The 27,876-nt window shown below is 41.6% G+C and overlaps 2 protein-coding genes across 3 annotated transcripts in view; one reads left to right on the forward strand and one right to left on the reverse strand.

Moving 5' to 3' along the window:
- The first annotated feature begins 145 nt into the window (after nt 1-145).
- On the forward strand, nt 146-15,937 carry LOC146573318 (tensin-4-like). Its single transcript, XM_085278065.1, has 12 exons — nt 146-232; nt 2,413-2,664; nt 4,857-5,193; nt 7,296-7,693; nt 8,020-8,151; nt 10,031-10,123; nt 10,607-10,684; nt 12,521-12,583; nt 14,261-14,432; nt 14,540-14,608; nt 14,720-14,749; nt 15,128-15,937. The coding sequence occupies exons 2-12, from the start codon at nt 2,442-2,444 to the stop codon at nt 15,258-15,260; spliced, it is 1,728 nt and encodes a 575-aa protein (XP_085134191.1). The 5' UTR covers nt 146-232; nt 2,413-2,441; the 3' UTR covers nt 15,261-15,937.
- A 74-nt stretch (nt 15,938-16,011) lies between these two features.
- Nucleotides 16,012-27,876, reverse strand: part of krt222 (keratin 222) — a 31,049-nt gene continuing 19,184 nt past the window's right edge. For both annotated transcript variants that reach the window (XM_085278066.1, XM_085278067.1), the window contains 4 exons: nt 26,637-26,857; nt 23,709-23,929; nt 22,651-22,753; nt 16,012-18,885 (listed from right to left, as the gene is read on the reverse strand). In XM_085278066.1, coding sequence (XP_085134192.1) covers nt 18,672-18,885; nt 22,651-22,753; nt 23,709-23,929; nt 26,637-26,857 — 759 coding nt within the window. In that variant the 3' untranslated portion in view covers nt 16,012-18,671. The remainder of the gene's footprint in view (nt 18,886-22,650; nt 22,754-23,708; nt 23,930-26,636; nt 26,858-27,876) is intronic.

Here is a 27,876-nt window from a genome sequence, read left to right on the forward strand (position 1 = left end):
TGTCTGTTTCAAAGAAACACGAGTGAAAAAAAAAATCCATCCATAAAAATTAGTGCTGGTATGACATCATCACCTGGAGCGGCAGGGAGTCGTGATCCTTGCTGCTGATAGGCTCACTGGGAAGAGGGTTGGGATTTGATTAATAAAAGCATCCAACACTTTGAGTGCAACACACTGCAGAGTCAGACGGTAAGCAGCATCACGGCAAGGATACTGATCAGAAGATAGCAAGGTAAGAGGACTTTTTTTGTTACTTGTAACAATAAACAGGATATCATCTGCAGCAAAGGTTTGCAACTAACAGCAGCAGGTCCTTATTTTAAGTTCCTTCCTGTTAATTACGAATGCAGACTTAAGTGTTTATTATAGCGCGACATGGCAGGGACACTACATGAAACCAAATAATCGCAATATTATGCTCTTATTTTCTGAGATTTAAAAAAACGTATCCAGCTGCTATATGAGCTGTAGTGTATTTCATGCACTGTTTCACAGACTAAGTTGGACCTTTGTGATGCTCAGTGTGTGTTCTTCATGAGCTGAAAATGTTGTTAATAATATGAATTTCCCTTGAAAAGAAATGGAAATTCTTTCCACAATGCACATCTCACTCCTTACAAGCTTTTCCTGTTTTAGGAAAACATTAGAGTTGCCATGGTAACAGCCACTCACCTGAGTGACTCACTGAGCACCACACCTTGTCTAAAGTTTAAAAGAGGGAGACAGATGAGCCAATCCTCCCACATATTAGTCAGTGCGCCCCAGGGCGGATGTGGCTACAATGTAGCTGCCATCACCAGTGTGTGAATGTGTGTGTGAATGGGTGGATGACTGGATGTGTAAAGCGCTTTGGGGTCCTTAGGGACTAATACAAATACAGGCCATTTACCATATTACGCAGCCCTGCGTGAGCAGCTATTCATGCTGATGTCAGCAGTGAAACATGGCATTTACTCAGCTCGAGTCATTATTCACCACGTGCTGTTATAATAACGATTGAGAAACATGTTGCACGGCGCGGTCTGTAAGAAGTACTGACTCATACTGGGTGCTGCACTCTAGGACGCACACTGTTTATTTTTTACAGCAACAACAACTTTTTCAGATTAGCCGTCACTGTAGTCCACGCTGATGTGGACAACCCGCCACAGCTGCCCAACAAATGTTCAGGTTTAGCTTTCTGCAGAGTTCCTGAAGCTGAAAGCAACTTAGGCTTCGAAGTCATTTTAAAGGAATTTAGGACCACAGCTGAAGATAAAGCAGTCACTCCAGGTTATTTAATTTTTCTGGTTCACTGGACCTCTAGCTCTCTGAAAGCCCAACAGTTTCTGAGCATTTTTGCCCTTATTGTAGGTTTATCCTCCTAAAGTGCTGCACCTCTATGGAAATCAAAGTGTCATTACTGGAAACACAGAGAAGTGTGGCATATAGCAGGCTCTTTATTGTTTTTTTCTTAACTTCTGCTAGGCTGGGAGGTCATTTGGCTAGACCCCAAATGACAAAACCATAAAACAAAACATCCCCAACAAACTGTACTAATGTATGCAGGCTAACTTGTTGGTTCTGGATAACATGTAGAAATTTACGAGTCCACCTTGAGTTGAATCCAGATCCAGCTTGAATTCGTGCCAAGTTTACATCACTTTCTGCACAACATGAACTATGCCTGGAACCAGTTTCAGCCATGCCTTGGTTAAATCCATGTTGCTGGTTTTGCACTTCTCCAAGTCATTCCTAGAAATCTCAAAATATGACTACTGTTGGCTCCATTTTCATTTTCCACTCGTCCAATTCGGGGTCCAAGAGTGCCCGAAGCTCATCTCAGCTGACGTGCGATCAATTATTTCTCAAAGGCTACACATAATACTTGTTTTTAGAATACTGAATTCAATACTTTAAGACTTTAGGGTCCACGAGAACCCAGGTCTTTGTTTCATAAATGCCACCGGTATCAATAGCAGGATGGAAATCGTACTCCTCCCTCTGTTCTCAAACTGAGCAGTGTCTGTTGTGTCTGTTCCCACCTATTCTGCCTTTAGCCTTCAAAAGCTTCTGAGTCTGCACCAACACTCCCTTTTCAAAGGCCTTTTCAACTCCAGATGTCCTTATACACATTCACAGGGTCCTTTTTCTCCACCGTTTCCAGTCTTTCTGTATTGCTAATGTCAGCATAGGGCAACAAGTTGCACAGCTTTTGGAACCTTCTGTTAAAAATGCAATTGCTACTTTGCTACTTTCTCCAAAAGCAACACTGAAAAACTCAGGATGGGTACCCATGTGTGGTGCACAGTATCGGGGGGGAAAAGACCTTTTGATGCGTCTGTTATACAAAAACAACAATGGCAAGGCTTTCATTTCATTCATGACAGAATAACCGATCTCTCTCCATTGTCTCTCTCTGGCCTTTGGCAGGCACGCACAGAAGACTGAGCTCCCCTAACATGATGCCTACAGTTAAAGGCTTGGCACACACGATACCCAGTCATGTTCTCAGAGTGGGCCAAACTATTTGCTTGGAACCGTCACAAGAGACTGTCACCCACCATGATGATCCTGATCTCGACATTTCTCTGGAAAATCTCAACCAGTTAATCTTGGAACTGGATCCCACATTTGAACCCATCGAATGCAGCAAAAGTCCCACATGTCTCAGCCCCCCTGCAGGTACAGTAAGACTGTAAACACTTCTCTTGCTCTACCCAATTCAACCTCACATCACTTTATTGCAGATGCATCAAACTCAAACGAGAGACAGTCAAAACTTGCTTGCTGTGTGGGAAACTGAACTTGAAAAATTGTGTGGTTAACGGGTACCATATAGCAACTTTATTGCTCTGAAATCAGTTACGTATAAAAGCCTAAAATTGCCAAGTGCAGTTTCACAGAAAATCTACATCTAATTGACCTCAAAGCCACTTCTCCGGTTTTTTCAAGCGATATAATATTCATTTTGAAACCATGCACCAGCAGAAATATAGCAGCACCCTGCGAAGGGTGGAGCTTACTGAGGTCACAAACACTAACCTGACTAGATTAAAACGCCATATTTGATTCAGGCCTTCACGATTCTGACAGTTATATATATATATATATATGGCAGAATATAAGGACCAGTATGCTAGGTCCTCCTTAAGTTGACAGGGAAGAGATAAAAATGGCCTGTATTTATAAAGCGCTTTACTAGTCCCTAAGGACCCCAAAGCGCTTTACATATCCAGTCATCCACCCATTCACACACACATTCACACACTGGTGATGGCAGCTACATTGTAGCCACAGCCACCCTGGGGCGCACTGACAGAGGCGAGGCTGCCGGACACTGGTGCCACCGGGCCCTCTGACCACCACCAGTAGGAAACGGGTGAAGTGTCTTGCCCAAGGACACAACGACCGAGACTGTCCAAGCCGGGGCTCGAACCGGCAACCTTCCGATTACAAGGCGAACTCCCAACTCTTGAGCCACGATCGCCCCAGGGTTTAAAGAGGGTTTAAAGCTATTTCATTAGTCCAAACAGTAATAAGACAATTTCAAAGACACTTCAAACTCAGACACTTCATGCAGAGTGGTCATAAGCAAGATTAAATATTGCTTTGGTTGCATGTCTCTTAAAATCAGTTCAGCAACTTTTTCAAAGCTATTTTCTCTGCTGCTGTGGATTCAAGCGTGTAAAAACATTGCTTGTTGGTAAAGAAGTCATCAGTTTCTCATCTCTCTTAAAATTACTCCCCTTGACCCTGTTGGAACCTGGTTACAGGCAGTGTGCTGGGAAAACTTGTCATCATGTTTCACCCATTATGTTATCACACTTTCAGCAATAAACCAAAGCAACTTAATGTTGCCTACACATTTGGTACCTACATGTTAAATCTGCTTTCTGATCATTTACCTAAATATACTATTGTAGAAAAGTTAAATTTACTTACAATTTAGAGTGATATGTGGACCAGATATAACATGTACAAAGGGCCTGTTTAGCCCTTTGTTATGCTTCAGTCTAACTCTTGAAAGCTCCCAGCTTTCAGAGGTGTGACACAGAGCACAGTAAAACCATAGCCACCCTTGTAAACAAATAGTACAGATAGCCTTGGGCTCTGGAAATTTACCCACCCTTTCTGAGATAGTTTTAATATTTTTAATCATGTTGTAATTGCACCACTTTGTCTGTCCTGGGATTATTGCCCAGACTTGTACCACACCCTGCATGTGTTACAGCTACAGACTGAAAAGGCTCAGCGAGCAGTCACGCACCGGGGTGGAACAACGGTGCCTCATTCAGTCCTGCTTTCATCAGAAAGTGTGCGCAAGAGTCAAAGCATACATACATATGTGTAAAAATAAATGGGTTTCCTGTTTCTGATCTTTTCTTCAGAGAAGTTTGGTCGTGTGTTTATGAAACTGTCACGTGTTCTGAAAAGGTGAATAAGTTTAAAGGAAATCAAGCAGCAGTGTGGAGAAATATCTCCATATTCAGGCAGATTTCGCTCTTTCTGCATGAACATTAGTCATAATTATGCAACTCTGGTTGCAGAAGCCGCTCGTCTGGCATATACAGACACCACATGCTATGGCATTTTCTTAAGGGCGTAAATTGTGCCGATCACCACCTTGATCCTGACGAATCAAGAAGTGGCTGAGGCTCCTCTAGGCGATCTAATGTTCTAGCAACAGTACAAATGTGCAACTCAAAGAACACTCTGTGCAAGCAGGTACCTGCATGACAAAAATACCTGGCAACGGTGTCCTTACATACACACCAAGCCAGTTCTGCTGATATAAACCAAACCAACACTGTTTTTTCCTCACCAGAATAAACTCCCTCCCTCCCAATACTAACATCTCACCCTTCCACCCACAGATGCCTCTTGCTCAGATGAAGATTTCTCTGAAGTTGTGCTCATTCCTAGAGGCTGTTCAACCATTTCATCACCCACAGTGGTCCCCTCGGTGTCCCCGAGTATACCCATCCCCACACACAACGGCCTCAGATGCAGTCCCCAAGGGACGCTGGTTTTCTCCAGCTCCCCAACGTCCTCTCTGCCCCCGCTGCCATTTGGCAGCGCACCCAGGCGAAACCCCTCACCGAAGAATGACTTTTGCCAAGGATCACTGCGGCTGTCACACTCCAACAGAAACAGCACCGCCTCATTGCTCTCCACCTCGACCTGCTCGGACACCAGCTACATCCTTGGCAGGTAAAACTCAGTAAGACATCCCATCATGATACAAATGTCTTCCATTCTGTCCACTTCTCTGGTCTTGAAAACTGATCCACTTTAAACATGGTGAGTATTTTGAGGCGACACGAGCAGAGAAGGCCTGATCGACTTGGATGAGCAGTGCTCACATTGTGACTAAAAGCTGTTCCATTCTGTGTGTAGGCGAGGGTCACACACACACAAACACACACACACACAGATATTATTGCTTTCCCAAGCGTCTTACTCCAAACTTTAACCATCACAGGTAAGAGCCAAACTCCAACTCCAAGTCTCAAACTTCAAGCAGGCCTGAACGAGTTTTAACACAGTTTCACAGCATTATGCTCAATCCTTTCACAAGTGTTAGGGTTCATTTCTAAACACAAAGTCGAGATTCTCCTTATTTAAAGAAAGGGAAGGGGGGGGGGGGACATGCAGAAACTAACTGTACTTCCCAGTGAAATACACTAGTTTCACATTTTTACTGAATTTACTATGAAATCAGGACAATTTATGTCCATGTACTCCAAATTTCTGACATGAAACAATTTCTGACATGCATCTCTCCCCTGATCTAAAACAGGTCTTACAACTTATTGTGACTCATCTTTATTTATTTTTGGTTATTTCTGTCTTTTGATTTCCTGTGAGAAATGATTTCAATCACCCACTTGAGTTCTTATCACGAAACCTGCAACCCGCAGTCTACATTTTGAACAAGCACAATCACATAGTCCTCAAGTTTATCCTTACCGCTGTGCGCTTTTATAATCAATGAGTGTTTAATGTGTAATTCACGAGTGTCTGTTTGTCATGTATTTATAGAGCAACTCAAAACTGTAGCTAGAAAAAAATAGGTCAGGTTGCACTAGGCCTAAAATACTGCACAACCTTATGTTCAATTTGTTCTATACCCGCAGCACCAGTTTACATCGCAACAGTCGTCTAAAGGTGCATTATAATTAGAGGTAAAGACTCCACGACAGTCTTCAATGAGGAAGAACTTAGTGACACTTTTAATAGGAAGACCTAGAAAAGACTTTTCATGGTTTTTCTTGGCTCAGTCTCCTGCTTTTATTTAGCAGGGCACTATACACAAGCACAGTCTGCATATATCTAAGGCAAAAGACATTTAACACACAATTCTTTGCTTTTATTTTAGCTTTTACCATTTGATAACCAGTTACCCACTGTAATTTCTTTTGTTCTGAAATAGTTTGAAATATTAAGAAAATAACTTAATCTATCAACAGAAAAGAAGAAAACTGACTTGCATTTCCAAAAACATGTATTGTGTTAAAGAGCTGTTGACTGCATTTGAACTAAGCGGCGCTGTACTTTGGTTTAAAACCACTTTGTGCCTTAATGTAGTGCCGTAAAACCTACTCGGATCGACTGGTTTTCCATTATAATTTAGTACCTCCAAATGCGCGTGATCTTTGTCATGCCAACGTGTCCAAGCGTCCCACAACTTAATTAATACGCAGCACGAACGCTACAACAAAGGTGGACAAGAATAAACCTGCTGCTCGGTCTGTGGATTTTTGTCAGACTTGGGGATCACTGAGTTGTTTTTTGTTGCCATTTCCCAGTTGTCGGGTTTCAAAAATGCCAGTTTTGATTTCCGTGAACAAAACACTCTCGATTCGTAGAGTGATGCTACTGACCAGCCAATTGGTGGCATGCAGTCGATGACGTCACATTTTAGTACCTGCTCGGATTGCTTGGAACCCCGGCCAAGCAGGTACTAAAAAAGTACCTGGTAACAGGTGAAAACTGTGCCTAGTCAAGCCCAGTAGGTAATAATGGAAAAGAGGCTTAAGTGACTAGAACCTCAATTTAACCATGCTAATCATTAAGAAGACCTTTTCATTCACAAAGTAAGGTAAGCCTCTCGAAGAGGTTTGCTTCTGCACAGGATAATTACAAAAACACTTTTAAATTCAAAAAACAAAAAACATGTTTTTTATTAAAGTCTTTGTTCCTTTAATTATAGTTATCCTTCTACAGGGAATTAAAATTTTAAAAAAAATGTCTCACTGCAAAAGAACCTTGTGTTTCCAACGTTATTTTTCCTCCTTTTTCTTTCCTCATAGTAACCTCTCCTTAACCGGTGAAGATGCTGATTTTCCAGAGTCCATGCTACCCGGCTCCTTTAGTGACGATTCCAGAATGAAGCCATGTAATAACAGGCAAAGCCTGGAGAAGCCCTTGAAGACAAAGCGAGGACATTTACAGGAAGCGAACAGCAGAAGAGCACAGAACGGCCCAGTCTCAGGGTCACTGACCGATATTCCCGTACTGTTAGTCAACGGTGCACCTCAACAGGACCTGCACAGCCCTGAACCACAGATCGAGTTACTCCAGAGGAACCCTGTGTCAAAACCAACATATTCCAGTTCTCAAGCCCGTTTTAACGGCAGCCAGCCATCGATGAAATTTGTCATGGATACGTCAAAGTTTTGGTTCCGTCCACACATCAGCAGAGCAGAAGGTGAGACCCAAGCAAGCATCACACGAAGACCTTACAGTAAAAGCACTAAATTCACAGTGGATTTGTTTGAGGAGGTCTCAAAAGTAACAATTTCATTTCACAGTCCTGCTTAAAGTACAAAATGTTGATGCAATTCAGCATGAAAGCATTCACCACAAAGTTAAACACATTCAGTGCTTTTCCATCAATGGGAATCTTCTCGAAAGCTTTGTTCAAACTCTGAAACTGTGCCATCAAGCTAAAGTGATCCATAAGTGTTTTTCTTGAGTAATAAAACACACGTTGTTGCATTTTTCTGAGCATTTTTGATGTCTTATTTATTCTAGCTGAAGCTCTGGTAAAAGACAAGGAAGCAGGAACCTTTGTGGTGAGAGACAGCACCTCCTACAGAGGCAGTTTTGGTTTGGCCATGAAGGTAGATCAAACGCCCACCAGCTTTACTGCTGCTGCCTATCCAGGTAAGCTCACTAGTAAGAGCAGTGGCCTGACCTCAGTTTCAAAAGCAGAAATCAGTCAGATCCAGGAAACAGAAGATCTTAAAGCCACAAAAAACACAACTGCACACACAAAGCATGAATACAGTGTAGCGTATTGCTGTTGTTGTTACTCATATATAACACAGACGGTGTATAAAGATCTCTAATTTTACATAAATGCTCTGGTCTATACCAGAGCCCTGCAGCGCATGCCTTACCCAACTCTGCTGACGACATCAAGCGATCTGTGGCGTGCTAGCACGCAGTGCTGTCATTTTTTCCTACCACAGTATACCTTGTATAAACACAAGAGAAAACCAGCTGTTTACGGCACTGTAAGCAGTCGGTGAGGGGAAAAAAGGACCTCACTCACGAAACAATTTTGAGGCTTGCCTCGTTTGTAGAGTTGTACGTTTTCATCCCTTTCAGGAATGCGGGATATGTGAGCGTTGCTCAAGCTCTGAGACCACTTCACTGACAGGCTCCATCCATCGAATTAATCCCTACATCCCGGGCAATCTAGCAACATGTTTTTCCTATTTAGCATGGTTTTCTTTAGCAGAACATTATATAATAATGCCTCTTTTATTTAAACCAGCCACAAAAATGTAAGGCTATAAAATGGAACTAAAAGCACTAATTAACTCAGTGAGACCAAACAGTTTGCCTTAGCTAAGCTAAAGTTATAAATCCTTCACATACAGACATGTAAAGGCTGTCTGTTCTGCTCGCTTACAGCACCAATCTATCCTTAACTCTGGTCTCAGTGCAGTCCCTCAGTTTACCCTTTGTCATAAATGAATCATTTTAGCTCCTCTCCCTTTAAATGAACTTTCACCTGATTGGTTGCTCCGTACAAACAGAAGGTTCAAACAGCAGGTTCAAACAGCAGGTGGATGAATATCTGCTCTCAATGTGAGCTTTCCGCTCCCAGAGATTACCGAACAAAACTTCTGCTAGTTTAAGATGAGCATCCAACACTGTAATAGTATATTTGTCATTCTTTTCTGTTATAATTTCCATGCACATGACTGACAGCATCATGTGCATGCTGATAATCACCTAGCCTCCCAAAAAAGTGAGGAACAAAAGAAGAGAGTGCATGCCCTGAAACCTCGCAGCACTGCTCGTGAGAACGGCCAATAAATTAGGCTGTAAAGCTCTGCGACTCTATTTTACCGACAGACCGGCACTAGTCAGTCCTTAGGGGGAAAAACATAGGACAGGACGACAACATCAGATCGTTGATGGCCTCATTTATGTGTTTATGGTGGCCTTGTAAGTCAGAATGAATTTTAAATTAAAGTAAATTAACTCCCTGATCACAGCAAATGACAGGAGACAACTACCTGAAAAACTCTACATTTATTAAATCTAATTTATCTGGGCTGTATGGAGGCAAAACGCACTGAATGAATGGCAGCACTTTACTTATTACAGCAGCAACATAATGTTTTTTGAAAGCTTTATGTACCCTGCGTCTCTCACATTCAGAAATCACTGCCATCCAGCGCCATTAGTAACTAATGCCTCTCTTCCATCATTGTGGTCTCAGTGCTGTGCAGAGGCAGCTCTGCTTCAGCGCCTTTTAAGAACAAGCTCACATTTCGAAAGGTTTGGGAATCCTGTGCAGCAGCGCTACTGAAGCCGGGTGAAAGAATTCGTAGGTTACATTTGCCAATCGCTGATGAACATCTTGCGGTGCCCTGCCACACAGCCACTGACGTCAACACGAGCAATTATGTGGTTCTGTGTCTTCTTTTTTGAAGAAACTGGTGGGAAAGGGTTATTCCAGTGCTTCTTTATCACATTGCCTTCATATATTGTTCATTCTCTGACATTTGTCCTTTTGTCAAAACAGGGGAAAGCAGCTCTGATCTTATCAGACACTTCCTCATTGAATCATCTGCCAAAGGCGTGCGCATTAAAGGCTCTTCTCAGGAACCCTACTTTGGTGAGTCGAGTTATCAGTTTCATACCCACCGAGAATTCACTCGTCTGTTTAAAAAGCGAGTGCTGCTCTGACTCAGAGATCTCTCGCCTCCTGGGATGTGGGTGGGCATGAGTGCCATGGATCTTACCCTTGAGCATTAGTACAAAGGGTGTGTATTCTCACACCCAAAGAACCTTTCTTATCAGTAGTGTGGGTCACTGGTTTGTAATCAGACACCCATGGCCATGTACTGATATGTCTGTCGCCACAGATATGTAACGTTACAGTAACGTTGTCACTGAAATATGGAAAAACAGTCATCATAGCAGCAGAAGGATTTATACTGTAGTGAGTCTCTGTGTCATAACAAAACTCTGTAGGTTGTCTTCAGACCTGGCAAAGTGTTGAGGATAAAGTTCAAATTTGATTGTTCTTGAAATAGCCAATCAGAAAGTTGCTTATCTGTACTCAGCTGGAGCTGTGATTTGCTTTGTGTCTTTGCAGGTAGTCTCTCTGCCCTGGTGTACCAGCACACCATTTCTGCGTACGCCTTACCCTGCAGATTATGCCTCTACTGCCACGGTAACTGAGCCTTTGTTATTACTGCACACACACACCAGGAGTAGGCAACTCCAGGCCTTGAGGGCCGGTGTCCTGCAGGTTTTAGATGTATCCTTGTTCCAACACAGCTGATTCAAATGACCTCCTCAACATGTCTTGACGTTCTCCAGAGGCCTGGTAACGAACTAATCATTTGATTCAGGTGTGTTGACCCAGGGTGAGATCTAAAACCTGCAGGAGACCAGCACTTAACTTTTTTAGTGCTGAGACTTAATAAAGAATAAATAATAAAAGTAATCTTCATGTTTGAAAACTATCAGATTGCCTTAAACCTGCATCCTTTCCAAAGTTTGCAAACAATATTGGTTCATAAACATTAAAATAATGGAGTTTGACTTTTTGTTTTAAAGTGTATTTCTAAAGGGGCCTTTAACATATTTCCTTCAATATAATGAATCGACTGCAAAGGACAACTGCTGGGCCCTGAGAGTGACAGATACCTGCTGTGTGCTGCAGAAAGAGACTATGTGAGAGAGACTGAACTATCTGGAGACAAAAGCAGCTGTAGACAACCATTCATACTATATAAAGATATTTTTGAATGAAGGCTTAATTTCAGTCATATTAGCTCGAGCTGAACTTAACAGTGATCGAGTCTGAGCTTTTAGGAAAGGGTTAAAAAGAACTGCTGGGAATTAAGCTTTTTAAGCCAAGGCCTGATCGCCTCTGTGCTTTAATCTGGACCTCAGGAAAGCCAGGAGTTTGTTCTGCAGACCTCAGTGACTTTGAAGAAGTGTACTGGTTCAAAAGATCAGAAAAGGTATGAAGCCGCTAATTCCTGCAATGCCTTAAAAACAAACAATAAAATCTTAAAGACAATTCAGAAACTGACTTAGTAACTGTGCTGCAGCGTTTTAGACCAGCTGCAGTCGGGCTCAACCTGTAGTTTCAGGTAATACTGAATAAAATATTTAGTTCATTTTGTAAATCATGATCATCATCAGTCACAAAGGAGGGTTCTCCAGGATATACTTATTGGCTAATAACCTGTCAATCACAAGATGCAAGTCAATGAGTGAGCAATGTCCTCAGTCAGCTCCAAGCCACACTTCTTATGTGGTGCTGACAACCAAAATTACCCTTTCGACCAATCAAAATGATGGACACAAACCAATGAGTGGCATCACTGAGGTCATGACCATCCCTTAGATATAGTCGATTGTGTTTTTCTGTCTGTGTCAAAGATATAACGAGGTAGGAAGGTGTCCTCACTCAGACGCTTGGCCTTTCTCACAGTAGGGCTACTTTCCAAACCAAATTCTAACAACTAAAACTATTTTGGAAAGAAGATAAAAGCCAAACTAAATGAGAATGTTTCTTCAAATTATGGATTGTCGGGTTATCTTTCTCACGTCAGAGACAAAAAGCAGGAACAGATCCTAACTGAGTGCGGCTCCAGCGACCACAAGCTGGCAACTGAAAAAAGGAAGAAACAGTAATGCAGGGAAACCAGGGGTGTTTCCAAGAGTCTGCTAATGTACTGGCAATGAGCAGAAAACTGAAACATGACACTAAAACAGATCTTTACTTGAACAAGTTCTATTGTGCTTTAATGCCACATTAAAAAAAAAAAAAAAAAAAGCAGAAATATTCCCAGCAGAAGAAGAACAGGGACAACTTGCTGCTCAGTATTGACAAACACGCCCCCAACATCAGGGACAGACACCACGAACACTGGAAAAAACATTAATGTTGAATCAACTGAAAGTGTCATTTCTAAGTCATTTGGTGTTACTGTTGTCCCAGTAAAGCCCCTCAAATTCAAATAAAAAACTCAAATCTTATCTGTCTACACAGACCTGAGATCAGCAGAGGAGAGAGCAAAAGAGAGAGCACCTTCAGAGGACGACAACAAAATAGGTGAGTCCATGTAACGCCCCAACAACTCTGTTTGGGCATTTTTAGATAAGTAGTATGGCCTGTACAGGACCTGGCCTGGTCCAGTGTCCAGGATTTGGGGAAGACTTCTTTGCCTTTGCCAAAATAAAGACAAACTGGACATTTTCTGTCAGATCACAATATTAAAGGTATTAAAAAGTGGACCTTTTCTAAGCAGCAAACACTGATGATAAGTTATGATTTAAGATATGATTAAATACATAATTTTGCACCAACACTCCAAAAACTAGGACGGGCTTAATTTAAAATTAAGCTAATGGAAACACAGGTTAGTGTGACCTAATATAGCGCAGCTGCAGGTTTCCTTCTGTTCGCCACAAAGCTGTACCTGTGCTTCAGCACAGCCAGGGTCAGAGTTAAACTCCAACAAATTAAACTCTAAAATAAGCAGTAACAGGAGTCTGACCAACAGAGTTATGATAGAGTTAAGAAACCAACAACAATTAACCCCCTTGCATTCAACCTTTTCCTGTCCTGCGGTTATAAACACTACTGTTCTGCTCTGCAGCCAAGCAGGAAATGCTGATATTACCGTGTCCCACCGACTTGTTATCTGAGGTTTGCTCACGAACATCGAAAGCCTGGTTTGAGGGTTTGCACATCGCTTTTATCTGCAGAATATAAAGTGTTGCTTTTACCTGCACCCCTGTTTTCATGTGCATTGACTTCCTGAGCAAACAGCGTGACTGACTGTCAGGCAGTTTGACTTGCCACAGCCGTGAAGCCTCTCACAGGTGGTAATAATACCTCTTCTCGGTAAAGAGCTACGGCGTTAGAGATGCTGCTGATTTCACGCCACAGCCACGTGTTGCTTCATCAGTGAGAGTTCAAAGACCGAACTTTTCTTTTAAAGTCTGAAAAACTCAGGATATTATTAAAAACACTTAGCGTCGTCCTGAAGACTTTTCCACATTCCTCAAAGTCTCCTTTCACTAAGTGGGAGAAAAATGTTCAGGCTTTGAAACATTCCAGCTGTTTTGGCTCAAGTCCACTCAACCAGGCAGGCAGCCATCTTTGTTTCGACACAGATAAATGGAGGACAAAGTATCCCAAAATTTTATTTACTTCGGTGAAATACTGAGAGATTTCTCAACAGAAAAATAAATAAACGAAGCGAAAATATATAATCATCCAAAGCAACAAGACAAACTTTCATTTTACAGAAACTGGATCACAAGAATATTTTTATTACTTCAAAGCAAAAAGGAAGTAGGGACTGAAACACAAAATATTTTGTAAAAGTGGTGCACAGTCCTGCAGCAGGAAGGTTCCTGGGTCAAACGTCCTGGTCAGTTTCCTTCTTTGTGGAGCTTACTCCTCTTCTGCATAAAAGTTATTTGATAAATCAAAGCTTGTCATTATAGTGCAAATGAAATACAAAGAAACAAAAAACCTAAAACAACAACTGCAAAGATATCACAAAGAATCAACTAATAAAAGAAGAAGAAATAAATGATAGTACACATTGTTTTCTCGTCTCCTTTATTAACACACAAACATGGGGAGTCTGAGGACATTCCTCAGCGCTTCTTACTTTCTGACAACACTCCCTTCTGTACTTAAAGTCTCCCAGTGGCAGAATCGAAACAACCCCTCATCTCTGTGTTTAACAAGTGTGTTTGTTTGTCTTGTCAACAGCCTCCAACTTTGTCTACCTTAACGCCATCCCCACTGAGATGCTGACAGGCCCCTGTGCAGTGCAAAGGGCGGTGTCCTCAACACTCGAGAAGGCTCCGGGTTCCTTCACACCAACCATAGTCAACATGAAAGTGTCTCTGAAGGGTGTCACTCTCACAGACATCAACAGGAAGTAAGAAAACACATGAAATCAACGTGTTGCTGAGATTTTATGTGCTGCCGTGCTGTTTAGGTGTGGTCTGTGTGTGACACTGGGTCAAGACTCATCGTTTCTTGCAGGCTCTTCTTCAGGCGCCATTACCCTGCACACATGCTGAGCTACGGTGGTGAAGATCCAGACAATCGAGTGTGAGTATGCACGACATGAGCTGCGAGCGCAGACGTCAGAGATCATCTCCACTGGTGGTCATCAACGTGTTTCATTTCTAATCTGAACATTTGTCTGTCTTATACTCACAGGTGGACGAGAGGTTCAAGTTTTGGTGCAAGGTAATCTGAACTTCAAGTCTAAACAGGGGACCTGTTCTGTTCATTTACACATTTTAGCTGTATTAGTGTAGCTTTGCATCAGCAGCAGCTCAAAATAATCCTTCTTTATCTTACACTGTGTCTTGGTGCAGGAACTCAGCTCATCCTCTTTCTGAAATAAGGTGTTTCAGTCAGCTCCTCCCTTTTAAGCCAGCTTTTTTCTTATTGGCTGCCCCTCATAAATCAATTGTTTGAATAGGATGTGGGTGGGGCTTCTATGAATACTACTGAGAACAATATATTTGACAGTAAATAATGAAAAGCAGAAGAGGTCCCTTTGAAAAATATCTTCTTCTTGGGGTGCAGATTAATCTGACTCATGTTTCTTTGTGCCGACAGGTTGTTTGGCTTTGTGGCAAAGGGCATTGAAGCCGGTATGGAGAATGTTTGTCACGTATTTGCAGAATATGACACCCTGCAGCCCTGCAGCGAAGTCATCAAGGTGATTCAGGCAGCTGTATCCAAGCCATAAACATGCAAACCCAGAGACGGCGTGATACATCTTCAAGACTCCTGCTTACACTTTCTGTTTAACACTGTGCTCTTCTACAAATAACCTGTCCAGTATGGTGGTTACAGGAAGTGTCGCTACTGCTTTGGAGAAAACTGGACAAGTTTGTGTTTCTGCTGAATTGCAAGGAAAACCTGATTTAGGTTCCGGTGTTTGATCAGATAATAAAAATCATATTAAAAGATATATGAGTGATTATGGCAAAAATTAGGATATAGTGGACTGCACCTATAACATGATTGTAAATGAATGAGGCGCCATAGTTTGAATATCATCCAATCAGCTTGTAAAAGCAGTAAAACAAAGCCAACTATTTCTTTTAAGACTGCTGAGAGAACAGTTGTAGATGTGAGAAAGCGGCACGCTATGTCTTCATAAGAACAGGAGCCCTTTTCCCTGAGAGGTGAACGTGCATTATCTGATGCATTGAAATATAGTGATGTGGTAATTAAAAGTTTGAAGGTGAAAAGACTTGAAGAGAAACAAATGAACCCTGGTAGGTCAGTTCATTTCAAATTCTGCAGCTACCCCTGAATGTATTTATTACACTGCAATGCACTGTAAAAACTTTATTCTCTGTATATTCGTGGATTTTTATTTTTGTTTTTCATGATGGAAAATAAACATTTTTAACTATTCATATGTTAATAGTGTGTGTGAAAATAATAAAGAAGAAGAAGCTTTATTTTGGACGTGACAGAAAACACAACAGTCTGCACATATTTCTGTGTTTTATTTGAAATGATAAATCTTTAGATAAAAGCATAATGCTTCATTCAAATGAAGAGTGTGCTTCCTGAAGCAAAGCAAAACCAAGTACAGAACTGCATAGGTAATTTTTTTAAATATTCTCAACATATCTTAAGGGACCCAAATGCAAAGCTCAGCGGTCCGCTTCTTTTATATATATATATATATATATATATATATTTATCTTTGGTGCCAACTCAAAAGATAGCATAAAAACTTGAGTCTAAGGTGCAACAGGACGTGTTACAGGACCGAGTGGAGCACTGAGAACACTCTGCAGTGGTAACTATTTACAAACACTGCCCTCCTCTGGTTAAGACGGGGAATCTAAATTCTCACTGCTGTTTGGTTCACAGTGAGTATCACACAATAACGCCATAGCAATATATATTATTGTATTCTTTTTAAATCCCCACACAGAGGATTAACCGCAATGACAAAAGACCCTCAGAGTAAAAGAAACTCTTCTTTCAGTGCTGTGAGTGTCTGCAGTGCAAAGCAGGAAGGGACTGTATGAAAATTAGCGGACACGGAGCAAGGCTTTACTTTAAAAGCAAAGTTTAAGACACTCATCTACATATTTGATGTTATATGTACCTGAAATCGTCAGAGATGGTTATAATGTGGAAATTGAAGTAAGTTGCACTGAAATGTGACCTGTTATTGTGCATGATCTGTAGTTGGGTGAACTTGTTTGAACTATCTGCTGCTGTTTTGAAAAAGAGATGTTACAGTCTTTTATTGGGATAAATAAAGGATGTCATTTAAAAATGTATATAGATCTATTAGATTAGTTAGAATGATTTTTCCATCAACTTTTTTTTTCTTTTTACATTTTTTAATTAATTTTTAAAAATTAATCTGTGATCTGAGCAGGACTCCGCCTTTCAGGATGACCTCTTGAATCGTGGCACATTTGTCTATTTGCAAACAAGCTTTTTTAACCCCCCGTCTCAGTGCTGGAATCCCAAACATTCTGTTTCCATCTGTTCTGTTTCTCTTTCACCTCAGAGTCATCCTCACTACAGACTCCTCTCACCTGAAACCCAAAGGTGACCTGGTCTTTCTGTTTTTGCCCCCCCACAGTCTGGACCCGTCTGATATGTCCAACAATTGTTAAATCGGTTCTATTTGATGATCTCTTATTATTTTTTAAACTCATTTTTTAAATTCATCATTAGTATTTGTTATTAATTTTGTTTTGTGGGTTTTTTATTCTTTTTATATTTTTCCTGTCGCTGTTTTATTCGCTACCTTTTGATTTCTCACCTGATCACCTGCACTTCCTGCTCAGTACTGCCTCTAACGCATCCATTTTTTTACACAGAATAACTGAAAAGCACTTTGGGGCTGCCCATAAAGAACTGGGCTGTTCATTTGGTCTTCCTTTGGGTCAACTTCTGTTTTTCTCAAGTGTGCTGCACGGTCAAAGGTTACCTGATGGGACTGGATGTCCATCTACTAACCATCCAGTGTTAACGAATATCAGCTGGTTAATAGACGTAGGTTTAGCTCTCAGATGGCCCTCCTAAAAATCTGATTAGGCCACAGGTTAAACGAATTGGTACCTAATGCAGGAGAAACATTTGAAAGCCATCACAGTGATTCTTTCGTCCATCATGTGACTTTCAGTAGAAGTTTTCCTTCTCAGATTTTTTCTTTTGCACTTTGTAAACTCTATTTTAAAAGTGCTATTTAAATTACACTTTGATTGCATTTTTATTTCAGTCAGAATAATATCAGGCGGCTTCTTTGGTCAGTGTGTATGTTTTTTTGAAAAATGGTGCGAATTGCACTTTTTAACAGATAAAATTTTCTCCCAGTGCAGAAACCTCACGGTGGAAGGATTAAAGACTAACACTGTCTTCTAAATTAAATGCTAATGATCTGATGGGAAAATAACTTTCACGTGGTCACCGATGCACATATCAAAAGGGAAAATGGAAAATTTCCCAAATTCTTCCATCAATTTTCCAATTCTGATCTATTTATTGATGTTTTTACACATGTTTTGCTCTGCTCTGAGATGCAGACTGGAGTTGAACGATTCTGCGACATTGACAAATTTTATATGTCATTCCTACAAAAAAACAAATAAAAAACAAAACTTTGTAATTTTCATACAGCCCCTCACAGAAAATCTACCAAAACATGAAAATCCACTCTTAGGTAGTTCACAGCAGCTCTTAGTGCTGTGTCTCCATCCATCCAAGTCTACCTGTGCTCTCAGCTTCCTGTACCAGGTGCTAATCAGGGTTAAATGCTGTAGTTAAGCAGAGTCATTGTTATGATGTCTTTAATCCAGTGAAACCTAACTGAAACAAAGTGTTCAAAGACAGCTTTTCTTCATCTAAAATGATGACGCAGAAATATGTTTTACATATTAAATACTTATCCTCTGTGAAGTAATGACTGTAAGTCTTTCTGACACTATAAAAATGGTCACCACAAAAGCCTGATGGTTAATGATCGTCCTGTCAAAGATGAGATCTGATGGGAGCTCATCAGCTAAAATTCAGATTAAGCACGATGGTGACGGGTGGTAACGTGCCCACCGTCGTGGCACAAATGTTATTTCTGTTACCACAAACCAGTGTCAGCTCGGGCCCAACGGTGACCGAGTTACTGCGTGATGGTCGGGATGCTGCGGGATCTCTTCATGATGAGACGCACCTCCACGTCGGGGAGGCTGTCCTGTTTAGTTTGGGCGCACCCCTCGTCCGCCGCGGCCATGTGCAGGTCGAAGCGCAGTGACACGGACTTCTTCCTCAGCTTGGGATTCCCCCTGAAGAAGGAGCCCTCCCACTGCTTTATCACCTTATCAATCTTCTCTGTCCTGGTGAGAGACGTTGGAGATGTTGGTAATAAACGGTGAATATGCAAACTGTAAACAGATTCTGTGAAAAACGTTATCGGGCTCTTTGCGTTTCTTTTGTTTGTACAATGACTCATCTTCTCTTTGAATTTGAAAATCTGTCTTTTCATCTAAGTGTCATTCATTCATTCTCATCCTTGCTGAGACAGATAGAGCCTGCAGGGGGCAGCGACGGAGAGCGCTGATGCTAAAATGTGCTGAGCTTGAATTGCCCTAGATGTAGCCTTTGATAAGACATGATGTGAAACATAAAGAAGATACGCCCTCACTCTGTATTTTAATCATGATATAACACATCATTTTGTATCCTCATCAAACTATTTCTGAAGGCTTTTGATATTCTGGGAGACAGTCAATCAGCTTTCCATTGATTTACAGTGACCCTTCATTTTTAAAGAGACAAGTAGACCAAGCCGTGTCAGCAAACTGCTCTGAAACTGCACAACAGAGCCTCTGGATCCTCTCATGCTAAGGGTTATTTGGGGCTTCCTTTAATTTGTCTGCACATTCATAATGATACAACTGTCTGGGAGGGAGGGAGAGAGAGAGAGACCTTGCCTCAGCCCACTACTGCACTTTAAAGTGTGTCACAGCTGAAACGGGGTCAACTAACAGAGTGGTAGAAAACTGAAACACAGAGGTTGCACATTTATGTGTGTTTGTTTTGGTTTGTTTTTGTGTCAGATGGTTTCCAAAGTGGGTTCGATAGTTTCAGTTTCATCTTTAATATTTTAACATGTCAGTTTTATTTAGTTTTGATGGTTTAAGCGTTTCTGTCGTTTTGGCTTATTAAAATATGGGTTTTACGTTCGGGGGTAGACTCAAACAATTCAGAATGCATATTAATGCAAAAGTAAAGGGAAATTATTTGACATTGGTTTAAAATAATAACAGTTGATTCTGTTCTGGACATGTTGTTTCATCACACATCCAAGTGACTTTTCAGTCTCTGCTGACTGCAGGTTTCCTTATAAACAGAACATCTGCATAATGACTGAAACCAGCAACACTGTGAGGTCAGTTTCATGATCATTAATATGTAAATTGCCATGACCACTGATCAATGGTCATATGCACCATTCACCATTCACAGCATTGTAAGATGGTGAAAGATGTACCCTTAGGCCTCCTCCTCGATTTCCATGTAAATGTGTTCCTTGACTCCCCAGACAAACCAGCGTTCCTCCCACTGAAAACGCTACATCCAGATAAACAGATTTTTTTTTGGGACCTCCTCACCTGGATGATTGAGCATGCATCAAGACAAGTTTTCACAGGACTGCTTCCAAGTAACAGCCCATTACTGCTAATCAAATCCACTTGATTTAATCATCAGCACCTCTACAAACACAGTTGTGAGTGATGCCGTAAAAGCAGAGGCTTTGACAGTTTGATGGTCTGGAGCAATGATGTGTGTGTTAACATAATGACAAAGAAAGCCCACAATGATCTCAGACAAGCAATCGTTGGTGCCCATCATTCTGGGAAAAGTTATCACACCATTTCCAAACAATGTGAAATCCTTTGCTCTACTTTCACAAGTGGAAAACATTAACGTTGTCCGTTTTCCCAGGAGTGGACGCCGCAGCGAATCCACACCGAGGTCGGACGTGCAGTGCTCAGAGAAACTGCAAAAAACACAAAAGCTCCAGTTTAGACCCCACAGGCCTCAGTTAGCAACTTGAATGTTAAGGTTCATGAGAGTTCAATTAGAAATAGACAAAACAAGTATGACTTGTTTGGATGGGTTGCCAGGAGAAAGCCTGATCTCTTTTAAAATCTGTAGATGTTCTGGATAAAGTGAAAAACAAATTTAGTGATGAGGGCTCGTCTTGATAAACAAAACAAAAACCAAACAAAAGAAACCAGCACATATAAAAAAATAATAATAATTCACTACACCTAGATCCCAGATATCCCATGCCGATCATATGTTTTTAATTGCTTCAGCCTGCCCACGGTTGCTTTTGCATCTGCATCCATCTCTCGTCTGTTGTGACTGATGCAGACTCTTTTATTCGCTGGGATCTCGCTGCTGCTTTTCCCACATCAGATGGAAATAATCACTCCTGATTGAAATGTAATATTTACTCTGCTTGCAGCTTTGTGTTTGATCTACACCTTTTCTTTTTTCCTAGCAGCCCCTTGCTTCACTGTTTGACCAGCTACTCCCTAATTGTGTCCTTGGCTGTCTGGTCTTATCAGGCAGTATGGAGCAGGTTTGTCAGAGCTTTTCTGCTGGGAACAAGTGTCTGCCTGGACTAGAAATGAGCTTCTATGTAAGGTCAAACAAATTAGCCATGCACTAAAAGGCAGTGTATAAGCAGGGTGAAAGACATCAGGTGATAGTTGTCTGTAGATCGTTCACTGTGATTGATTGATGGATTGTTAATCTAAAAATGTCTTGGCAATTATCTCCTAGTATACTAGTAATTTGAAGTCTGCAGTTACAGACGAAACACCAGTTTGCTCAGTAACTGCAGACAGACGCCTCACTCAGGGAGTAGCTCTGAGCACTGCTTTGAAGTTAAGAGCCGCACACTAGTGGATATTTCAGGCTCTGGTCACCTAGGTTACGCTAATGTATCAACAGCCCGTCATATATCAATCAGTCACTTTTCCTGATGTTGGTAGCTGTCGCCAGTAGTTATCTTACCCTTCATCACTTTCAGTCACTGAATGTCATTGACTTTCTCTGCTGTTGCCACATCACTGCGATCACTTCCTTTGCTCCTGACAAAGTTGATTAGTTTAAACAGACAGTTTTATTTAGTTCTTGTTCATTTTTCCATTTTTTGTGGGAATGTCTTTCAGCTCTTCATCACACAATGTTTCGAACATTTAACCAGCATGAAACTGGAATGTGACACAACAGTCAGCTGCTGACATCAGCCTAATCTTATTTGCCAATCAAATATGCACACATAAGTCAGCAGGGTGCATTCTTACTTGTTATCTTTAGAGAGGGAAGAAGGGCGAGGTTTAGTCTAATTAAAAAATAACAAGGTCAAACTATGCAAGAGGCCCTCCCAGCAATAGCACAACAAAATAATAAACACGGGTCGTCCATCTTTGATGTGGGCAAGCGCGGTCACCTGCAAAATGTAGAAAATAACAGGATCTTTGAAGCAAACAACAGCGCACTCAGGAGAAAGTGTGAGGACATGACCGATAGTTGCTGGGCTGGCAGAGCAACTGCGTCTCTTTGCATCTGCGGCTCTCTGAGGACATTATGCAAGTGTGTATGCGTGGCTGTGTCTCGGTCTGGTAATACCTGAAGCACGAACAAAGATTTCCACCCATGTCTCGTCCAACAATAACAGGTGTCACGCCCTGAAGCATGCATACCGGGCGAGTACCTCCACATCAAACACAGGCCATTAAAGGAGGAGAATTCCCATGCAACCCAGTGAGGAATTACTCATGGGAACTTAGGAGAAACAAAAACATTTAGCTCACAACTCGTTCGATGTGTGAAGGTAATTCTTCTGTTCGCCTAGACGTCGCCGGGGAGTGGAGTATGATGACTGCATGCTTGTGAACTAATATAAAGACTCTAATTGAAATGTGTTAAAGCTTCAGGAGATTACATGAGTAAGATGTTTTTGCAATAGGGATTTATCTGTGTGATGTAATTAGCGGTTACTATTAGAAAATGCCTAGGTTTCACACTCAAGCAGAAGCACTGACTGCAGGCCAAGTGGGAGCACAGCGATCAATACTTACTCAATGGTGCCGTGACCCTCCGCGCTTTCTTGCACCACATTGCCTTGAAGGATCTCCTGAGTCTTCACAGTGGAGATTGGCAAGTCCTTATCTAGTTCTGGCTCTGCGAGAAGTCGTTAAAGATAAACCATAATAAGAAATGACTGCAACAAGTAGGCGTGTCACTACTTTTCCATCAATAAAGAGGAATGCACCGAAATGATGAGACGTCAGCTTTTTGGCCAAAAAAATAAGATTACCGATGCGACCCAAAGACATTTACATATCATTTGTTCCCATGGAAATTACCTGAACCTCTCCTTTGAAGCTGAACATAACACCGGGCTCATGTTACACTCTATATTTGCCTGTTCTATATTTATACAGTAATCAAAATGTCCCGCAGTATATTTGCAGAGCTTTTTGTTATTTTTTCCCTGTACATTAGAGTCCATTGACATCTCTTGTAGTATTCCCCGTCTGCCTGCCTGGTGTCCTGTGTTTAAGTCCCTTTAAGGGTTTTGGCTCAATAAAAAGAAAAATGGAGGAATGGCGGCTACATGGTGGCTATCTTTCTGTCAGTATGATGTGAGATGTCCCACTCAGTGCTGCACAGCTGATTTTTCTGATGAGGCCCATACACTGTATATAAAAGATGGACATAGCCACTGTGACGTTACCTGCCGGTTTTGGTGTTAGCATTTAAGCTACTGTGTTGGTTTCTGGAGCCAGAAGTCACCATAATTAAAAAGAAATGGGTTGGAGAGCTAAATTGTAACGCTATCGAGTTCTGTTAGCTTCATCAATTTTGCAGACAAAACACTTATTCCCACATAGCAAAGTTGGTATGGCCCGGATCTGGCCCACACAATATGCTTACACATTCTTTGCACATACCGCAAAGAATGATGGCCCTTTGGTGGCCCAGATCTGGTTTGCCAGAGGTGGCTCACACATGGGTCAGCACAAGGCCTAATGTGTCACATTGGCTCATTTAATTATGACACACTGTATGAGAGACACCTTAAATCAAAGAGGGACTGGTTTGCTCCGCACAGCGAGGTAAATGTGTGTCTTACCTGTGAGTATCACCAGGCTTCGCTGTCTGTACAGTATGCTTTTCTTCAGCCCATTTTCTGTTGGGAGGAGTGAAGGTATGTCAGGGAGGGGCTCTGACTTGGGTTCGTCTGGAGTAACGGCGAGGTCACTGAAACCATTTTCAAGTCCATTCTCCTTTGGCTCCACGACTGAAGACCTCCATGGCCGCAGAACCATCGGCTGTGCAGTACGACCCATGTATCTGCAGGCACATGAAGACGTAAAGATGTGTAATATATGTACGACTCGGACGGCGGGAGGGATCTGTGGCGGCACTATATCCCTTGAAGTCTGATTGTTTCCATGTTTGACACCAAGTTGTCATATCATGAGTTCACAGTTCTTTACTTTCGCTTCTCTGTAGAATGAAGGATACAGCACCTATGGTTGTAACCAGACTGCTGGTCGTTAGCTCTCCGCTCTGCGTTCATATCCACAGTAATGTAGAAGCCACGACTGCTAATACATGTTTATGCAGGCAGGAGGTCTGTCTCCAATTAAAGCCATTATAACTTCCTGAAGTTACTACTAATTTTCAAGTCGTTTGATACTTCCATACCACCCCAACTGCTTCTTAGTCATCTGCTTTCATCATGTCATTTTAATTCCCAGGAAATTCCCATCCTTTATGCTAATGTGAAACGAAAAGCAGATTAGCTGAAGACTGTGGGAGGGATAAACACAGAAAAGGCAACAAAAAAAAGGTATCAATTTAAACAAGTTTGGCCAACTGGAAACACATGAACAGGTTTAATAAAAAACAACTGAATGGAATTTTATTCACAACAAGGTGCTTTATACTGTAAAGAAACCCCACCAAACAATCCTCTAAGAGCAAGCACGTGGCAAACATAAAACCAGGCCTCAAACCAGCACCTCTCTTAGGGCTGTCAAAAAGGAAATCCTCAGATGTTAATCCGTACTAAAAATTGCTTTTAGATGTTCCAAAAAATTTGATTCTGTTCATCTGGACGTAGAGTTTTTAGTGGGAGAAACGTTTCGTCACTCATCCAAGTGACTTCTTCAGTCTCAGCCGACTGCAGGTTTCCCCAATCTTACAAATTGGAGGTTCATTTTCAACTATGCACACAATTTGGAAAACACGAAGCTCATGAAGTGTAACAGTAACATCACTCAAACCCCATTTCCCGGTCTCACTCAGATGTCATCGTTCTGCACACTTCGCTCACCTGCAGGAACACCGGACATCAAAATGTAACATCCTGGTTGCCAATTAGCCTCGCTCATGTTGCGCCTGTTTAAACTCCGCTGGAAGAACAATTCAGTGGGTGAAACGAGCACAAATGAAGAACGTAACGTCACACTTGGAAGGCGGATGATGAATATGAGAATCAAAAGAACTGGAAATTATAATAAGTCGTTTAAAAAATATATAGCCATTAAAACACGGTTTGATGTTTTTACCACACGAGCGTTTCTTTGATGTTCTATAAGACATAAGCATAGAACAGCAGTGTGTATTATTTTGGGGGGAGGATTCAGTTTGAATAGAGAGAGCGTTGTTTTGAGGCCTTTGATGTGTGGAGTTTTGACAAAGCAGTCTGTATTCAGAGTTTGGAGAAACTGAGCCACAGTTTCTAGAAATTTGGGAACTATTATCAGCAGAACTACCTTTTTCTGACATTACTGTTGGTAACGTTGCGCTATCATTTTAAAAGTTTGCTTTGTGTTTTGCATACTTGTGAATGTTGGCAGGTTGTGAGAGCAGTTGGAGCCAAATGATGCAGCACAGTGCAATGTGTCCTACAACCTCACTGACACACGAGCATGACTTCTGTTGTTGTTATTTAACAATTCATCTGCGATATTAACACAGTGTGGTGCAAAAGACAATGGTGATGTATTCTCTGGACTGAGCAGATGATCTAAAAGCATTGTGGCGCGACCTTTCAGAATCATCTTTTGTGCTTTTTATTCGGTAAATACCCATTTCACAAACCTCAGCGGTTTTATGTGCTGAAGCTTCAGTGAGACTTGTTTTTAATGCGTGCAGATGCTCTGCTCTCTCATTTTTTCTTGTTTTATTGTGTTTTATCCCACTCAATGCCGCCCTTCTCAAATATGACTAAACAATAGAAATTTCATATGCGTCCTGCCCGTCCTTGCATCATCGTCATTAATCTAAAGAGATGAGACAAATCAAAGGCAGCACTCCACTCTGCCCGTAACCTATGTGGCATAAAGTCAAAGTGATGTCTCCTAGCTATAAAACGTCAGCAGTGCGGTTGATGCAGCGAATGTGTTGAAGCATCTCAGAAGAGTCTAGCGTCCAAATGGAAGGAGATAATTAAAGGCCCCGTCAGGTGAGCTGAATATTCCCCTATAAAACAACTTGGCGCTTGCAGAAAAAGCCAGACAAAGACACCTCTACTGTCTGGATTCTGTCAGCTCATGTAATTAAAGACAGCTGGATTTTCAGGCTATGAATCGGAGAGTTTGTCATCTTCATTTCAGTTTAACAGAAATGTTTATGTGCCACTATGTTGTATGGGCGGACAGCAGGGCCTGAGTACGTCTCAACTTGCAATTATTGTGGATTTTGAATTTGTATTCAGGTAAATTCAACATAATCCAAAAGATAAAGGTTAAGCTTTGAAAGTGTCAACTCATAAAAGCTTGACAGCTCAAGTTAAAGAAAACAAACAAGAAGTAATTTTGTTTACTTTGTGCATTACTTCTGACAATGACGCTTCTAACTTGCTCACGGCACTAAAGCGCGTGCCAAGTTTGTCAGACTCTGCTGCTTGATGCGCGATCTTTTTCTTTTTCTCAAGGAAGACATTTCATTAAACTGTAAAGACAAGGAAGAACTCTAAAACCACAAAATTCCAGCTCAAACAACCCTCCTGTCTTCTTTTAAGATTCCTCGCCCTTTGTCTCGCGCTCACCTTCCCTCCTCGCGCTCCAGCAGACGGCGGTAAGTAGCAATCTCTCTCTCCAGCCTCATCTTAGTGTTGAGAAGCTGATTGTGGCGCTGACGCTGGGTGGCCAACCCGCTCCTCACCTGCTCGAGCTCGCTCTCCAGCCCAGCGATCACCTGGGAAAGATCCTGCAGCTGGCTGGAGTAGAGCCTCTGGGTGTGCTGGAGGGACGTTTCCAGGCCTTTCTCCTAGACGCCAGAGAATAAAGACCTGTTTGGATCATGACTTGATGGTCTTTGTTTTCTTAAAAAGGAATGCAGTGAATACAAAACGATATTAAATAAAACAATTTTACAAATTCACCTAAATATATCAAGACTTTTAAAACTTTCGTGTCAACAATGAATCGAAACGCTTTAGCGCTCAGAGCTCTCCAGATGGAGCGGTTAGACGACGGTAAACTCAGCGTTTTTAAATTTAAGGGGGATTCTGTGCAGCTTTTTAATTTATCATCAACCAGCAAAATTAAAGTCATGACTCTTTTCCCAGTCTTAATAATTAGGTGCTTCTAGAAAGCATTGTACATAGAAGAGGAAATGTTACGCTGCTCTGTGGGCATACGAAAGGTCACTTTGTTAACTAGTGTATCAAATTGACAAGGCTAAAAACTTAGTTAGGACTGGATCAGGTGACTAGCAGTTTAATGCTTGTTTTATGCTGTTCTTGTCTTTCTATGCTCCTCTCTTTGTCTCCTCACCTTCAAACTGTTCATAGCAGACTGCTCTTCCTCCCTAAGCCTCTGTCATGGTCCTGGGTCAGTGACCCAGCGCTTTAAGTTTATTATTGTCATTTTCTAGTTTATTATTATGATGATTATTATTGTTTGAGTTCTACGTGTTATATTCGGTCTGCCTCTGAGTCTGAGTCTGTATCTCTGTCTGTCTATGGTGTCTGTTTGTGAATCTGTCTGTTCAGTTCAGCGTCTTGTCTGGTTCCCTGTGTCTGAGTTTCCTGTTTTATTGTGAAGGTCTGTGTCTTATGTGAGTGTGCTGAGTTTACGTTTCCCTGTCTCGTCAGCTGTGATTTCTCCCAGGTGTGTTCCCCTCCTGTCTCTCATCCCTTGATTACTGCCGTCTGTGTATTTAAGCCCTGTGTTTCTCTGTGTTAGTATCGTACCTTCAACTAGCTGTGTGTTCTGCTTCCGTGTTTAGTGTTTCTTTTCTAGTGTTTCAGTCCTCAGTTCCACTATTACGACCTTTATTTTCTT

This window comes from Mchenga conophoros, linkage group LG6 (assembly GCF_057382185.1).
Source record: "Mchenga conophoros isolate Kocher_MC1m ecotype Shallow Benthic linkage group LG6, M_conophoros_male_GT1.1, whole genome shotgun sequence".
NCBI classification, from domain to species: Eukaryota; Metazoa; Chordata; class Actinopteri; order Cichliformes; family Cichlidae; genus Mchenga; species Mchenga conophoros.

Bases quoted from the DNA above. Each gene is read 5' to 3' on its own strand.
- LOC146573318 (XM_085278065.1), top strand. From the start codon at position 2,442: ATGATGCCTACAGTTAAAGGCTTGGCACACACGATACCCAGTCATGTT. The intron at 5,194-7,295 runs GTAAAACTCAGT...CTTTCCTCATAG, and splicing joins ACCAGCTACATCCTTGGCAG to TAACCTCTCCTTAACCGGTG. The intron at 14,433-14,539 runs GTAAGAAAACAC...CGTTTCTTGCAG, and splicing joins CTCACAGACATCAACAGGAA to GCTCTTCTTCAGGCGCCATT.